Source organism: Bufo bufo, chromosome 2, assembly GCF_905171765.1.
Source record: "Bufo bufo chromosome 2, aBufBuf1.1, whole genome shotgun sequence".
NCBI classification, from domain to species: Eukaryota; Metazoa; Chordata; class Amphibia; order Anura; family Bufonidae; genus Bufo; species Bufo bufo.
The window spans coordinates 116,464,470-116,481,993 of record NC_053390.1 but is presented as its reverse complement, the minus strand read 5'-3'; the positions used below and the strand labels follow the sequence as shown (position 1 = coordinate 116,481,993).

The following is a 17,524-nucleotide window of genomic DNA, read 5'->3' as shown; positions in this document are numbered from 1 at the left end:
TCTTCCTGGAAGGAAACAGAAGTGGTTTTCTAATACCAGCCCTTGAGGGTCGCGGCTGTATGTGCAGGATCTCATACTGTATCGCATTCATCATGGCCACAAGTCCTGAACCATTCCCACATATTACACTGGATGAATAATAGCTGGACACTTGAGACAGCTTGCACTCTTATAAATGCCGCACTCCCTGTAGAAAATGTTTTGGTGAGCAGTGTATGAGTTGTGCTATGATGGGAGCAAACTGTTCTAAGGCTTCCATCATTGAATCGAGTCTGTATTGTGAAGTCTCAAAGACAAGAGGTTTCATCGCTCCAGTCTATGCAGTCCTGAATGCTATCATTACAGCGGGTCTTTGGGATGCAGTCACAATCCGTGAAGAAGACCGTGTTACATCTCCAGCCTGGACACGGAGGGCAGCGAAGAGCTGGAAAATAGTCAGAATATACAGTTATGAAACAAACGTGCTGCTTCAAGTGTTCAGCCAATTAAAATCTACCGTCTACGAAGTTATTATTGACTGTGGGCTTTGCCTTTTGGCTCCAGGGTCTGCAATATTTGACCACCTGCAGCTGCCTTAGGCCTCATACACACCAAATGTGTTATCGGTCTGCAAAACACAGACACCAGCAGTGTGCATGCCGCCATTTTATTTTAACCTCCTTTAGAAATGTCCTATCATTGTCCTCAAACTGACCTTTTTAAATGAATGGGTCCATATCCCTTCCACAAATAAATGCAGATTGAAAATATAGCCGTATGCATGGGCCTAAGGCCTCTTTCACACGACCGTTTTTTGCATTCCGTATACGGAACCATTCTTTTCAACGGTTCCAGGGGGGGAAAAAACGGAATGTACTCTGTATGCATTCCTTTTCCGTTCCGTTGAAAGATAGAACATGTCCTATTATTGCCCGCAAATTACAATCCGTGGCTCGATTCAAGTCAATGGGTCTGCAAAAAAAACAGAACACATACTGAAATGCATCAGTTTTTGCGGAACCATCTATTGAAAATGTTATGCCCAGACCAATTTTTTCTATGTAATTACTGTATACTGTATATGCCATATGGAAAAACAGAACGGAAAAACGGAACAGAAACAAAAAACGGAACAATGGATCTGTGAAAAACGGACCGCAAAACACTGAAAAAGCCATACGGTCGTGTGAAAGAGACCTATGGGATATCCCTAATGGTCCATTAACAAGTCAGCGGACCGCACATGGCTGGCCCTATGCTAGAAATGCCTATTCTTGTCTGTGACTGCTGACAACAATAGGACATGCTCTATCTTTTTTGCGGGGGCTGCGGAACGCAACTACGGCACTACAATGTGTGCTGTCCACTAAATTGCGGAACGGATGCGGACGTGTGAATGGACTCTTATAGACTCCTGTATGCCAAATGAAGATATAGGGGCTCATTTATAAAGACCGGCGTTTTAAATGCCGGCCTTAATAAAGCTCCATCGCTGGAGGAGGATCCGCCAAAGTTATGAAGAGGCACCGGCCTCTTCATAACATCGGCGCATCCAGTGCTAGTTCTAGATGTAAGACCGCTTCCTAGCTGTCTTACATTTAGACCATTTTCTAAGCCTAAACCAGGTGTAGAAAATTATGAATGAGACGGGCCTGCCTGTCCCCTTTCCCATCCACGCCGCGCCCACAATTTTAGACCTGGCGTGAGCAGGGCAAAGTAGCAGATAGTGACGCAACTGTTGCGCCGCCATCTTCAGCTGAAATGCGCCTTATTTAGCCGTATTTCAGAATAGTAAATGACCCCCATAATCTCTAAAGCCAAAATATGGAGGATATATGTCAGAACATATAGAGGTGTAAGCAGAGAGGCTACTCATCTGAATATATAGATGGGCTATAAAACATGGAGCATAGATTATTTAGATAAAATTGTGGTTTTTAGTAGATAATTGTACCCCCCTTCCCATAAAATGATTATGCATTGTGCCCTTGCTCTTTTATTTCTCCCTGAACTATTTCAGTAAGGCCTCATGCACACGACTGTTGTGTGTTTTGCGGTCCGCAAATTGCTGATCCGCAAAACATGGATGGCGTCCGTGTGCGTTCCGCAATTTGCGGAACAGCACGGACAGCCATTGATATAACTGCCTATTCTTGTCCGCAAAATGGACAAGAATAGGACAAGTAATATATTTTTTGCGGACCACGGAACGGAGCAACGGATGCGGACAACACACGGAGTGCTGTCCGCATCTTTTGCCGTAATGGGTCCGCATCCGAGCCGTAATGCGGCTGCGGACCGAAACAACGGCCGTGTGCATGACGCCTAAGGTGTGTTCTCATACTTCTTGCCAGTACACGGCCTGACATTGTCTAAGCTGATGCTAGACTTGATTGTGGCTGCATACACTTTGGGATGTGTTGACATTAGTGATACCTGTTTCATCGGAGCAGTCTCCGCAGTCGTTCTTGTTGTCACAAAGTTTATCAATGTAGGTCCACGATCTCTTGTTTGCACACTTGAATACCAAGCCTTCTGGAAGACTGTTTGGTACATTCCCTGTTTGAATGAAAAAAAAAAAAAAAAATCAGGCCGGTCCAAAACGTGAAAATGCATGTGCCTTAGGAACTGAGAATGATATTATCACGAGACGGGTACTTCAAATGCAGGCATCTATCAGGCCTCATCCACACGAGCGTTGTTCGGGTCCGCATCCGAGCCTCTGTTTTGGCGGCTTGGATGCGGACCCATTCACTTCAATGGGGCCGCAAAAGATGCGGACAGCACTCCGTGTGCTGTCCGCATCCGTTGCTCCATTCCGCAGCCCCGCAAAAAAAAATATAACCTGTTCTATTCTTGTCCGCGCTTTGCGGACAAGAATAGGCATTTATATTGACGGGCGCCTGTTCCGTTCCGCAAATTGCGGAAGGCACACGGACGGCTTCCGTTTTTTGCGGATCCGCGGTTTGGGCTGAGGCATGCAGCACTGTTTTCTGACGTTAAAGCTGAGAACAATAGGCAAACAAAGACTAAGATGCCAGTGAACGCTTGGCAGTGGATGCAGAGGGCCAGCGTACTGCCCCCTGATCTTTTTGCCACATCCACAGACCTTATGAAAAGGATGTGACGGAAGCGCTGGAGGATGACAGACCCTCAAAACATTGACTAACACCCAAAACCTTGCTGATAGTGGCATCTTAAACAGTCATGGCCAGTTCGCAGTGTTCACCAACAAACACATGCAGGCTGCCATCTTAACTCACAAGTCCGGCGATGCACAGGTAAGCCCTTACCTGTGCCTGCGCCGCGAGCCGGTCTGAAACAAATGCGGTCACCGGGAGCAGGCAGTTCCAAGAACAGCCTGATGAAGGCCCCCGGTGGTTGTTCTCGGAACTGGCCATCACTGATCTTAAATGCTACCAGGAGAGGATTGGCCATAGACCTCACAGGGAAATTTTCCGGTGGGCCGATGCCCAGGGGGCTGCCTGAGCCCTCCTCATGGCCACTGGAAGTTTTTGAGGATGTATTTTGTGCTGCTGGCAGTATTTTGTGATGGTCTGTGGTATTTGGCTCTGTTGGGGAGGTATAATGTGCCACAATATGGTATTGTTGGCTCTGCCTTCCTTCAATTTGGACCCAACTACAAAACAGGGCCACTTTCAGTATTTTTTCCAGGGCCACTTTAAGTTCCCAGTCCGCCCCTGACAGCTACTACCAATAAAACATGAAAAAAATCTAAAAACTGGGAGATGATGGAGTAAGTAGTTGTCTAGGGCAGTGTTTCTCAACCAGTGTGCCTCCAGCTGTTGCAAAACTACAACTCCCAGCATACCCGCACAGCCAAAGGCTGTTCGGGCATGCTGGGAGTTGTCGTTTTCCAACAGCTGGAGGCACACTGGTTGAGAAACACTGGTCTAGGGCACCATTGCAAAATACAAAGTTAGGACCTAGGCAGGCGCAACTCTAGGACACCACTGAGGCAAGGGAGCAATTAAAAGGATTTTCCAAGACTGTAATATTGATGACCTATTCTCTGTATAAGTCATCAGTATCTGAAGGTGGGGTCCGACACCCGAGACCCTGCGGATCAGCTGTTTGAGAAGGCACTGGTCGTGCATTGTATAGCGGCTGTGCTTGGTATCACGCTCAGCTCCATTCACTTCAATGGGGCTGAGCTGCGCCTAGGCCACGTGACCGATGAATGCTTCGTCACTGGGAAGGCCAGAGGATAGGTCATCAGTTAAAGTCTTTTAAAACCCCTTTAATGGTCATATCACAAAACAAAATTTCTCTCTCCTGCCAACTGAATGCACTGTCTAAGGCCATATTCTAGCATACATGTATGTGATGACACCAGTGACAAGATGGTCAGTAGTTCATTCATGAGGGACCCATGTTTGGTCCGTGTGTCATTTTTTGCCCTCCGTGTCATCCATATTCCATGGACAATGCTCAGTGCCGCATCCGTGTTTTTTAACGAACCCATAGATTATAATGGACGTGAGCAGTCCGTGAACACGGACAAAAATAGAGCATGCGTCCGTGAATTAACCATGGATTGGGTAAATTCATAGATGTATGAATACACACATTAAAATCATTGGGTACGTCCGTGATTCATTGATGTGTGAATAGGGCCTAATGCTATTCTCTCTTCCGATCCGGGGGGAGAATCTGAGTATATCACTACTTAAAGGGGATATCAAATCAATATCAGATCGGAGGGGGTGCCAGGTGGCAGCTGGATGAAGAGAAGGCCGCGCACATAACAGAGGGTCTGCAGTGCTGTATGTGCCTGTGCATGCGCCAGGACTGGGGGATGGATTCTGTCATTCACACAGAAGAGCTTACTTGCCCCCACCAACCAATCAGATTCCACCTTTCATTTTTCCAAAGAGCTCTGAAAAATTAAATGTGGAATTAGGAATGATCGTTGTGTGATTGTTCATCCCTCACCTATTCTACTGAACCTCTGGGACAAAGGCTAGTGGGATGCACTTTGAAACCTCTGCCTTGGGCACCAAGGAGCTTCTCCCACCCTTCGGTCAGTACTTACAGGCACTGACTTTATGCCTGCTGCACTCAGCCAACATTTTCTATTTCTAAACAGTCACTAAATACTGTCAAACTAACCGCAGTATCTTGTAGATTCATCCTCCCCATGTCCGCAGTCCACTTTCCCGTCACATAGTGCCGAGGCTACAATGCATGTGGTTCTGTCATCACATAGGAAGCCAGATTGGCCTGAGGATGCTTTACACTCTCGTGTAAGAAAACCTGGCGGAAGAGAAAAAAATAAGACGATCGGAAGTTAGACGAATTGGAAGTAAAAGGACCATGTAGTAAATGCCACGTGTACTGAGGTCCATTAGCTTTCTGTAAAACTGAAGATAAGAATGTTGGACTGTGAACCCAGTTGGGGACAAGAACTGTGCCATCTTTGTAGCCTGACAGGAAGTGTTCAATTACCCTGCAGCACCTCCACAGGGGAAATTAAACATTACACTGATAGAAATCAATGGGTTGTCTGTATAATGCAGGACAAGACAGGTCCTCCGGAGCAAGAGACACTCTTTGTAGAAGCTCTCCACTTTGACCTAGAGATTAGGATCCTAAGAATGACCCCCCCCCCCCCCTTCCCCGAGAGATTCAGAATTCCCTAAATACCTTTATTTTTGGTCTTATATATAATGTACGCAGAAGCTTATGTATACTAATGATGTTTACACAATATTTTCCACATATGTTGATATTGATTTTTAATCTTTTTCCGTACCAGAACAAATTAAAGGGAACCTGTCACTGAGGGTAGCATAAAGTAGTTAAAGAAACATGTACTAAAAGTAAGTGGTTGGCGAGACCCAGCATCATAATCATTGCAACCTGGACCTGGAAAAGAGTCACGACCACCTGAGAAGAGTCAAGGTTATTCATGAGTTCCTGTTCTCCCCACCACGTGGTGATTATTGGCAGTCCACTCCTAAGGAGAAGACTGTATATCATCAGCAGATGGCAGGGAGCACAGGAGCTCTTGAATAACCATGACTCTTCTCAGGCTGTCGTGACTCTTTTCCGGTATTGGACTGTAATGATTATGATGCTGGTTCTCGGCAACCACTTACTTTTAGCTGATGAGTGACACATCATTGAAATCAGCGTGTCTGTCACTACTTTATGCTGCCTTCAGTGAGGGAAGCCTAAAGTGGATGACAGGTTCCCTTTAAATTAGTCAAGATGCACCTGGAGATACAATTAAGCCATTCCTTTACCGAAGACGATTTCATAGACATCCAATACCATGTCCCCCGTCCCCCCCGAGTCCAAAAGAATGTAATGTAAGCTAACGACAACTGATGTGTAATAAGTGTGGAGAAAGGGATGCGAATTGGATCCACATTACGTGGAGATGTCCGAAGCTCAGTGTTGGATATATTAATGTACCCTATCATGTTGCATACTGGGTGACCGGTCATTAGTGACAATTAGAAGTCAGGCGAGAGTTACAATAGTTGAGTACCATACCATAATCTATTGTAGCTCAGGTTGGTAGTTGATAAATGTTAATATAATACAATTGATTTTCTGTACATTCAAATATAAAAAACACAGATTTTTACTTTGATTTCCTGGTATTCCATAGATGACTCCTAATGTGATAGATGCTGAGATCGCTGCCAGGGTGAGGAGTACGACTCCAGTGATACAGAAACATCTTCTTCTAAAGCAACAATTACCATCTGGAATGATAAACAGGCCAGACTTAGTAGAAGTCAACCATCAGGCTGGGTTCACATCGCGTTTTATGTATACGTTAGAAAAAAAGGATACAAAAACGCATTACACCACGTTCTTGTATCCTGCACATTCCAGTAAAAAAAGTATATGTTTTGTTTTTTGTTTTTTGTTTTTTACAGTGGAACCCTATGGTGAATGGATGGCACTGTATGGCGTCAGCCTGAGGCATCTGTTTAACGTATAAGCTTTTTGTATACGTCAAACAGATGGGAAAAACGTGATGTGAACCCAGTGGAAAAATAACATTTTCTGGTATGTAAGTCTGGACTACCTCTTTCCATTTGCTACTTTATGGATACCCCTTTAGTTGTTTTTATTTTTCAGTCAACTGCTTGCGGCCTTTCCCCTGATCTTTGGGGGTCCAAGCCTTTGCTTGGTTTATGTGGTGGTAAAGTCTGCCCCTGCTCAGAGGGAATTCAGAAGGTGAGCCTATAAACCGACACCAAAATCAAGCGATTGATTATCATCCCTCAAGGGGTTATTATTTATGGCTGGCCATTCATATCTGAATGAGTTTTTGCCACATTTTCTGTAGATTTGATGACTTTATTGAATCTAATATTCACTATATAATCCCTTGGATTATTTCCAGCATTAGCTGCTATATATAAACATTAAAGGGGTTGTCTAACGAAAAATTAAAAATTTTTAAACCAGCAACTAGATCTTGATAGTTTTGTTATGGTACATAATTTAAAGAAAAAATTTTGTATAGCCACTGAGTTATTCAATAACATTTATCGGTATAGCGCCACCTGCTGTTTGTTCTTTTTCTTATTTCTTTGTCCAACTCAGTAACATTGCTTAGGTGGTTGCACATGCTCAGTTCCATCCTTCAACTGCCACCAGCCCTATCTACTGGTAGAAGCTATAACAGTTACAGGGAGAGAGCTGCTGCAGAAAGCACATGCCCCCGAGATAGAACATGCCCACCTGAGCTGTGATAGGGAAACAGCTGCAGCAGAAAGGACCTGCCCCTGAGAAAAGACACAACCACTGAGTTGTGATAGGGAAAGAGCTGCAGAATAAAGGACGCAACCCATGAGAAAATACACATCTCCTGAGAAAGGACAAGCCCCCCCTGAGCTACAATAGAGAAAGAGCTGCAGCAAAAAGAACATGCCCCTGGGAAAGGACACACCCACTGAGCTGTGATAGGGAAAGAACTGCATTAGAAAGAATCCAACTCTTAAAGGGGTATTCCCATCTCAGACAATGGGGGCATATCGCTAGGATATGCCCCCATTGTCTGATAGGTGCGGGTCCCACCTCTGGGAACCGCACCTACAAGGAGAACGAAGCGGAGAGCGCTGTGGCTGGAGGACCCCGGATTTCCCGGGGTCCGTCCACCACCAAGCGCTGCTCCCATAGAAGTGAATGGGAGCGCACCATGCATGCACGGCCAATGCTCCCATTCATTTCTATGGGGCAGATGGGAATAGCCGAGCCAGTGCTCGGCTATTTTCGGCGGCCCCATAGAAATGAATGGAGGGCGGCTGCGCATGCGCAGTGCGCCCTCCGTTCATTTCCCAGCTCCGTTCTCATTGTGGTGGGACCCACACCTATCAGAAAATGGGGGCATATCCTAGCGATATGCCCCCATTGTCTGAGATGAGAAAACCCCTTTAAGAAAGAGCATATCCCTTGAGAAGGGACACGCCCCCTGAGCTGCCACCCTGAAATAAATATAGGAGAACAATTGGAGCAATGAATGGGGAGATCTCTGGATCCATGTGAGGTACAGGGCTGGTTCCAGGTTTGTTAGAAAGAGATTGTCATTTACTATTGTCTCCTTTAATGTTGTACATTAATCTTGGTATCCCTTGATATCCCTTTTAGCAATCTGGTTTTGAACTTTCACCTCTTTCTTCCTGAAATGTCACAGATCTTCTAGAATCCCATTCTGTTGAGACAGAGAACGTGTCATAATCCTGTTGAGATTATAATAGAAAGCAGTAATTAATGGTAACGGCCACAATAAGTTACTGCATAGGTCATCACTCCTCGTATAGTGGTTATAGCCGGCCGTCTTTGATATAATACGGTCACAGATCAAATCTGACTGGTTTTATTTAGCGAGTAAAATTAGACAGATCTGCACTGGTCATTCTTTCAAGGCCCATTTACTGATATAATGGTTCAAACGCATCCACCTTTCCGACAGGGCAATCATCGCTCATATGGATTGTACATGTCAGACAGGTCACAGTTACTGATACCGCAATGATTTTTATCAGCACAGAATAATTTTATCAATCGCCTTGGGAAACAGATGGCTACTAACTATATTTGTTACGTATAAATGGGCTTTAAAGGGGTTGTGCAGACAGTTTATATTGCTGACCCATGGTCAGGATAGGTCCTTAATATCAGATCGGTGGGGGTCTAACACCTAGCACCCCCACCGATCAGCTGTTTGAAGAGTAGACGGCGCTCCATGTAAGCGCTGCTTCCTCTTCATTACACTACGCGTCGTCTCCTGTGGAGCATCAGCGTAGTGTAATTACAAGCACTCGCTTCATTCAAGTAATGAAGATGAAGGGTAGTGTAATCACCAGGAAGCGACGCTCGCATGGAGCGCTGCCTCCTCTTTAAACAGCTGCTGGGGTGCTGGGAGTCAGCTCCCCACCGATCACATATTGACGACCTATCCTGAGGATAGGTCATCAATATATATATACAGTCTGCACAACACCTTTAATATCACCCAAGAAACAGATGAATACAGGAAGGGGTTGGGTGTTCTACAGTTCAGAACTCCTGTGCTAGTTAACTGAGGGGTAACCTGATGTTCCTGTCCTCCAATGCAAAATCTGTAATAGGGCCCCCCAGCTACCATGTAGATGTTTCGGGGTCAGCCCAGGTATCAGAGCCCTCACTTTCATGGTATCTAAGAAAATATGTTTTGCAGTCTATGAAAGAGAAGTGTTTGAAATGTCATCTTCTCCTTCTGCAGAACAGTTTTACAGCAGTCCTATATGTAGTCTGTTGTCTGCTGAGGGGAACACTGCTCAATATACAGAATGCTTTGGTCACTAACAGGAGCAATTCCATTAAAGAGAAGCTGTCACCACAGAATGCAGTACAATCTGCAGGTAACATGTTATAGAGCAGGAGGAGCTGAGCTGATGTAGTGATGTTTATTTAGAAAAGCTCCAATAAAACTTGAAGTAGACACACTTTACACAGAACATGCTATCAAGCACAGGTAATAGCTGAATGGGCTGTCTTGAGTTCAGAAAGAGCAGAGATATAAATGTTTAAAATACAAGTTTTATTGAATTTTATTTATTTGACTCACTTATACAGCACTGACATATTCCACAGCACTTTAAAGACATTATCATCACTTGTTGTTCCCAATGGAGCTCACAGTCTAAGTTCCCTATAAGTACATCTTTGGAGTGTGGGAGGAAACCCACGCAAACACAGGGAGAACATACAAACTCCATGCAGATGTTGTCCTTCATTGGATTTAAATCTAGGATTTCAGCGCTGCAAGGCAACAGTTCTAACCACTGAGCCATAAAACTATATATCCATCTGCTCAGCTTCTCCTGCTCTATAACATGATTCCTACAGTTTGCACTTCATTTACCGTATTTTCCGCTTTATAAGACGCACCTGTTGATAAGACGCACCCCAGGTTTTAAAGGAGGAAAATAAGAAAAATATATTTTTCATCAGACCTCGTATCAGATCCTCAGATCAGACCCCCATATAAAATTCTCAGATCAGACCCCCATATCAAATCCTCAGATCTGACCCCCAAGACATTACATCACACCTCCATAACATGATATCACATCAGACCCCCATATTAGGACATTACATTAGACCCCCATATCAGGACATTACATCTGATCCCCATATCAGGACATTATATCAGATCCCCATATCAGGACATTACATTAGACCCCCATATCAGGACATCACATGAGACCCCCATATCAGGACATCACATAAGACCCCCATATCAGGACATCACATGAGACCCCCATATCAGGACATTACATGAGACCTTCATATCAGACCCTCATCAGAACTCCATCAGGCCTCATATCAGCCGTCCATTTCAGACCCCCATACTAGACCTTAAAATAAAAAAACTTCTTTTACCTCTCCTGCGCTGCGGCTCCACTCCAGGTCCAGCAGTCTCTCCAGCAGTTGCGCTACCCTGTCTTCTCTGGCCGGCGCTGCACAGTCATCTGACTGTGTGCAGTGTCGGTTCATAGTGCGTGCACTACGTCCTGACGCTGTACGTGGTCCGGACAGTGCACCCGCGATCTCAGGGAGGAAGACCAGGGAGGGTGAGTACAGGAAGCACTCGCAGCGCTTCACTTCACTCCCGGCACCTAATGCATACTAGTGAGTGCTTCCATAATTGAAGCGCTCACTAGTATTCACTTTATAAGACGCACTGCCATTTCCCCCACACTTTTGGGGGGAAAAAGTGTGTGTTATAAAGCGAAAAATACAGTACTTCATTTTGTGGTGACAGGTTCTCTTTAAGGGGTTTCTTTGGGGCCATAACTGATGACATATCCATAAGATAGGCCATCAGTACTTGATTACTGGGAGACCAAACTTCAGGACCATCTGGCTCCCTAACAGTTATCTGTGGTAATGTAGTTTGTCCCATTCCAGTAATCACTGTTATAGTACAAGAATACTGCTTTAATGACACAATATAGGTTTATTATTACTGTCTTAAATGTGGACAGTTTAAAGGGGACCTTTAACATTTTACATGCAGTCCTATCTGTGAGCAGCATGTTATAGAGCAGAAGGAACTGAGCTGATTGCTATATATACTCCTCAACATAAGTCTGTGCAAATCAAGGAAGCAGTAGGTGTCGCTAATGATGACATTTTCAAGCACCTAGCTCCAATCTGTGGCACGTGGGAGGGACATAAAAGCCAGATTGAAGGCAACGTTTTTTTTAAGCCACATAAAGCCTTAAAAATCAGATCAAGTCTTGTGGGATGATTGTGTGATGCCTCCTGTTCTTCGGTGTGTCAGTTATCGCCTCTTGTTGGAAACTAAGAAGGGCAGAATCCTTGAACTGAGAGACCTTGGTTTATCACTCCGGCAGATCGTTTTGCACTGTCAGGTCTGCTCAACGTTTAGTCATTCATTCTGTACTGCAAGTGAAACTGGATGTCACATCCAGAAACTGTGTCTACACAAAAGATATTTGCACAACATTGGGCTACGAGCCTGAAGTTCAGCTACAGGTGTTCCAGTGAACTTATGCTACCACTTTCAAAGGCTATAAATATGCACAGAAAGATGGTAATGGAGGCTGGAATGGAGGTCTATCCTCTTCAGCAATGAGTCTCGGATGCAGTGATAGTCAGAGATTGGTCTGGAGACCATGTGGGCAATGCCAAAAAGAGGCATTTACTTGGGAACATCACACCAGTCCTACTCCCGGGATTATGGTGTGGGGAGGCATAATATAGTCGGACCCCCCTAGTCTTCAGTTCAGGTACACTAACAGCTCACTGTTGAATTGATTTGGTTGTGGAACCAATGGTACAGCCATTTCTCCAAAGTGTCCTAGGAGTCTTTTCAACAAGACAATGACAGGCCGCATGTTTCACGTGCTACTGTGAGCAGCCTATGTGGCCTGAATGCGCTACCATGGCCTGCAGCATCTCTGGACTTTTCTTCCATCAAGAACTTCTGAGGTGTAATTGGTTGGAAATTACAAAGGATGCTGCCAGCAGTGGATCTTTTTTTGCTTTTTTTACTCTAAGCATTGGACTTAGCATGTCCTTCTCAACAATATACTTGAAGTTTGTAAAAAGTTATCCAATCTATTATCTTTATCAATTCTGTGGTTTGGGGAGTTATAAGCTTCAGAGTGTCTCTGTTCCACCACTTTAACCATAGCTTTTTCTTTGTCTCCATTTTTTCTAACGATACTTGTATTAGGGTTAATTAGCTCACAATATGTGCCGCCTCCAAGACACTAGGCTCAGATTTGCACTATTAAAGTTCAGTTAGTGGTGTTATAAATGTCTCAGGTATAAGTAATAAAATATATTCCAAAATAACTACAAATGATTACGCCCCAGCTGAAGCTCTCACCCAGTCCAGGCTAAGACATCTTGTTTGCAGCTTTGACAATTTCTTGCGGCTACCGGGCCCATCCTGCCCCCACCTTTCTCTGGTGGCAAACCTTGTTCCCTTTAGAGGCACATCCCGCATGAGCAGCTCACAGCACCCTGGCAAGGAGACACAGCATCCAACAGCAGGCTTCACCCAACCCTCCTCACAGGCAACATAGACCGCCCCTCAATTCAAGCAGCCATGCCTTCCAACTCGCCACCCTCTTAAGTTCCCACCGCCAGGTCTCACACGCCAGCCAAGCCAGATGACACATCCGGCAGCAGGCCTCTCACAGCCCACTTCTCCACCAATGAAGGGAACTCCTCACCATAAATGATGAGAACTTGAAATGCTTTTTTTTTTGTTTGAGTCAAAATAGTTCTTATCAACAAATGGATCTAGCTTTATTTATTGTTCAAATACATTCTTAAAGGGGAAAAAAATATAATTATTTTTATATTGATGACGGTAATCTTATGGTCCCCAAAGGGTTAATGATTTGTGTACCCAAGAGCAATACAAATTTTAGTAGATCATTTCCCACAAAACCATATACAGACCTGCTCAGCTCCTCCAGCTCTATAACTTGCTGCCTGCAGATCAGACACCATGTTCAATGTGACAGGTTAACTTGAAAACTAGCTGCACCAAATTTATTATAGCTGCACAAGCTGTGTGTACAACTTGGCCGATTTTTCTAGAGATGTAAGACACCTTTGTACCTTGAGTTGGGGTTTGTTTTCAAGTAATAGGAAGATATGAAGGGAATCCTACACTTGCCGGCCATAAGAACTCAATGTCCTGCCTAAACTGGCTTTGGCCGATAGAGAACCCTCAATGACAGCCAGGGAAGGAGGGGAGGGCATGCACAGTATGTTGTCTATATGGTGTTGTTATCCTTTTGGTTCAACGGTATATCCTGTATAGAAGGTGCGTATCACTGATTTTTGCATAATAGTTTTTTTCTCAGTTACATCCATAGGAACTTATTGAGGAAGATTGCAAAAAGTGAATTGTTGCCCTGGAGGAAAAGTCAGCAACCTCTCTGCTTTAAAGAGAATGTGTTATCAGAAAACGACTTATTGTTTAAATCGCATTTTTATGTTTAACACATTTTTAAAGAATTTTATTTTATTTTTTTACATTTTCCATGTCACTATCTATGCAAAAAATTATAATATAATTTTGCAGTTTTAACATTGGCCACTAGGATTAAAATATGTCAATGGACAGGAGGGGACCCAATTGACTTCTATTGGAGAGTTTTCTAGGCATGTGACCTGTGCAGAGGTCAGGAGGGAGTAGATAAGCTGTGACATCACCTATTGTGAATGGTGGATTCTGTGTTATCTATATAGAAGTGTTACTTGTCATTGTAATTCTACCTGTGATGATACTGAAAGGTTACATGCACAGAACAGGAAATCATGAACTACTATAAGGCCTGGTGGCCAGTGTAAAAATTACGAGATTATATAAATTTTTATTTAATCTAGATAGTGACATGGATAATAAAAAAATAAAAAAAATCTAAAAAAAACACCCCACAAAATTAAAAAAAAATTCAAATTTAAATAATAAATAATTTTCAGATGAAACATTCCCTTTAAAGGTGTTAGCTCAACAACAAAGAAATAGTATTACATGGCACCAAGATAAGTACTGTATTTTTCGCCCTATAAGACGCACTTTCCCCCCCCAGAAGTGGGGGGAAAATGGCAGTGCATCTTATGGGGCGAATGCTGCCATTTTTACTTTGCACTGATACATCGCGGCCCCATAGCAGTGTCATCCACAGATCCCCCCCATAACAGAGTCATCCACAGATCCCCCATAACAGTGCCATCCACAGATCCCCCATAATAGTGTCATCCACAGACCACCATTAGTTCAAAACCCACCAAAAACACACCTTTTGGTTAAAAAAAAAATTTCTTCTTATTTTCCTCCTCAAAAACCAGGCAGGTGCGTCTTATATGGTGAAAAATACGGTAATAAAGTTACAGGGTGACAATCTCTCCTATTTTCCAATTAATGTTAATTATCTGTCCATGGAAGATAAAGGTTCAGCTCACCTGGTGCTGCGGGTATACCCGATTTGATGCCATTACATTGCTGGGTATAAACTGGCAATTCCTGTACTTTAATACTAACAAAGATAAAAAAAAATATCTTCAATTCTTCTTTTCACCGTCTTCCCCAGATCATTTTATTTGACCGCCGTGGAAACAGAAACAGTGCGCTGTATTTTTAGAAGGTCGTATGTGACGTGTAGATTCTTTTCCTTGTGTGAGCTGTGGAGAAATACTTGTGGTCAGGTTGGCTGTTATAATGTAGTGACATCGATTGTGTTTAGATTTCGCCATGTAGCTGGCGTCTATACCAGGCCTTCAGGCATGAGTATTGAACACATTAATACTGAGGATTTGCAGATAGTACGTCATCCTATTTTATTTGGCAAATATCAAAGGGGAGCTCCAGTGAAAATCAGAGTTTCCCATTGTCTGTGATCTATTTGCTGTGTCGAAGTTCAAGTAGCTGCAAGCATCATTAATTCAGCAGAAATGTGACTGTGGAATATGGGAGCTATTACCAGGGCCACCATCGACAAAGCCCAGGGGATACTTCTGGCAGGAGTTTAGGCAGGGTTTACATAAGCAACACCCATTTTGGCCCAGGACAATCCAAATCTGCTCGGACTGTCTCTGAAAATTCAGGAGTGTTGGCAAATATGGTAACCTATGATGAGCCTTTGGAAAGCAAGGGGCCTTTATACTATTACTGCATAGGTCCGTCTTTTACTCTTAGCAGCTATAAACGCCACAAAGTGAATTCTCTAGTTGGGAACTAAACCAACGGCCTTAGCCATGCTAAACGTTTTCCTAACCACAGGTGCCAAATTATCAAAAGAAGATTTTTGGCTGTACGTAATAAATGCACTATAATGTTTTCATGCTATTCAGTCTGGGAAGATTCTGGAGTAGCATATATTCCAGAGCCAGGAGAAAATGCTCAGTTATTGAAATTTCTATATTAAAGGGGTTGTCTGGGTTCTAGATATTGATAACCTTTCCTCACAATAAGTCATGATTTGAAATCGTGAGGGTCTGACAGCAAAGCCACAACAATCTGTGGACTGAGCCCAGTACGTTGATCAGGCACAGGTCAGAATCCGGTAATCAGGCATAAATCAGTACATGGGCAGACATGCAGATTATAGCACCTTTGCAGGATCTCGCAAGCTAGTAAACCGATTGCTCAGTCAGTGAGTGAGACAAAGAGCACAGCATATTAAGCAGAGCTGATTAACACATTAGCAGCTGCAGAACCAAAGGAGGGTTAACCCTTGCAATACTGCAGAATGAGGTGAGCTTCAATGTAGATTATCACCAATAGACACAAAGGCCACAGGCACCTGAACCCGCTGCCAGGGCGATGGAACTGCAGCAGACACTGGATGAGTGGGGTAGCGCCATCTGAAGTAGCAGGGCAACCGTAGGCATGAGCCTCCAATGGAAAAACTATTCAGTTCTTTTTGTTAAAAAAATAGGTTTGAATTGTGGGAATGAAGAAGTCTGGGTTCTTCACCCAGATGATGTTGGCACCAAGGTGTGCATCCATGGAGAAGAGGACTGATCCACTGCAAAAATACTAGTACTGTATATATACGGACACATTGTGATCACTCCGTGACTAATGTAAGAGATATGTCAATATGCCAACCTGTCTGACAAGATGTTAATCTCTAGATTACTGCATAATACTTCTCTAATACCTTCTAGATAACAATACACTTGGGGTTACATTACTATTATAAGTGCAGCACAAGTGGCGTTCTTGTAGATTTTTGATGACTATATAAAGCTTATGAGGATTTAAAAGAAGGAAACAAAGATCTTCATAATTATTTGCCAATGTGTGGGGCATGGCTTATTGTTTAAAGCATATCTCCCCACTAAATAATTACAGGTGTTGTCATATTACATATGAATTTCCTCTAGTAGATCATACAAAAAATGATTGTTCTTACTTGTTTTGGTGCCCCCTGGTGTTCCTTTGTTTCCCTCCTAATGTGTCCAGTGCTGGTGGTCACACACTTGGATCCTTGTACACAGGCAGTTCAGTGATTCCTCCTAGGGAACATGATAGGAAGTATGTAACAGGAGTGCACAGGCACAGGAACATTTAAAAAAAGTTAATCCAGTTGATAAAACTCTTATGTTTAGTCCAAATGTGGTGTAAATGCTGAATTGCATGCCAAAAAAAAACGCCGCACTTACAGTTCAAGCAAAGCTGTTGAGATTTTAGACTGACAAAACACTATATTATATGGTAATTTTGCTACAAAATACCTTATGCTTTGACCTCAGTTGACTTGCGGGCATATTAGCAGGACACAGGTAAATCTAATATATAAAGCGGTGTGTATATGTATGTATGCCCGCTAAAGGAATCCGCACCGTCGCATTTACAATCACGAAATTTTGCACACAGGTACATCAGGTGTCAGGGAAGGTTTTAGACCAGGTCTCAGCTCTCTAGGACCTACCGTTCCTGAGATATTGCCAAAAATGCATTAGCCAATAGAAGCTTGGTCACATGACCCTTATCAGCCAATAGAAGCTCGCAGGC

General features: G+C 43.6%; 1 protein-coding gene across 1 annotated transcript; it reads right to left on the bottom strand.

Annotated features, from left to right (window-relative positions):
* LOC120990730 (low-density lipoprotein receptor class A domain-containing protein 1-like) lies at nt 1-11,007 on the bottom strand. Its single transcript, XM_040419638.1, has 6 exons — nt 10,894-11,007; nt 8,636-8,705; nt 6,597-6,716; nt 5,113-5,256; nt 2,416-2,538; nt 1-424 (listed from the first exon to the last, which is right to left on the bottom strand). Exons 1-6 carry the CDS (start codon nt 11,005-11,007, stop codon nt 288-290), a joined length of 708 nt encoding a protein of 235 aa, XP_040275572.1. The 3' UTR covers nt 1-287.
* Between the last annotated feature and the right edge of the window lie 6,517 nt (nt 11,008-17,524).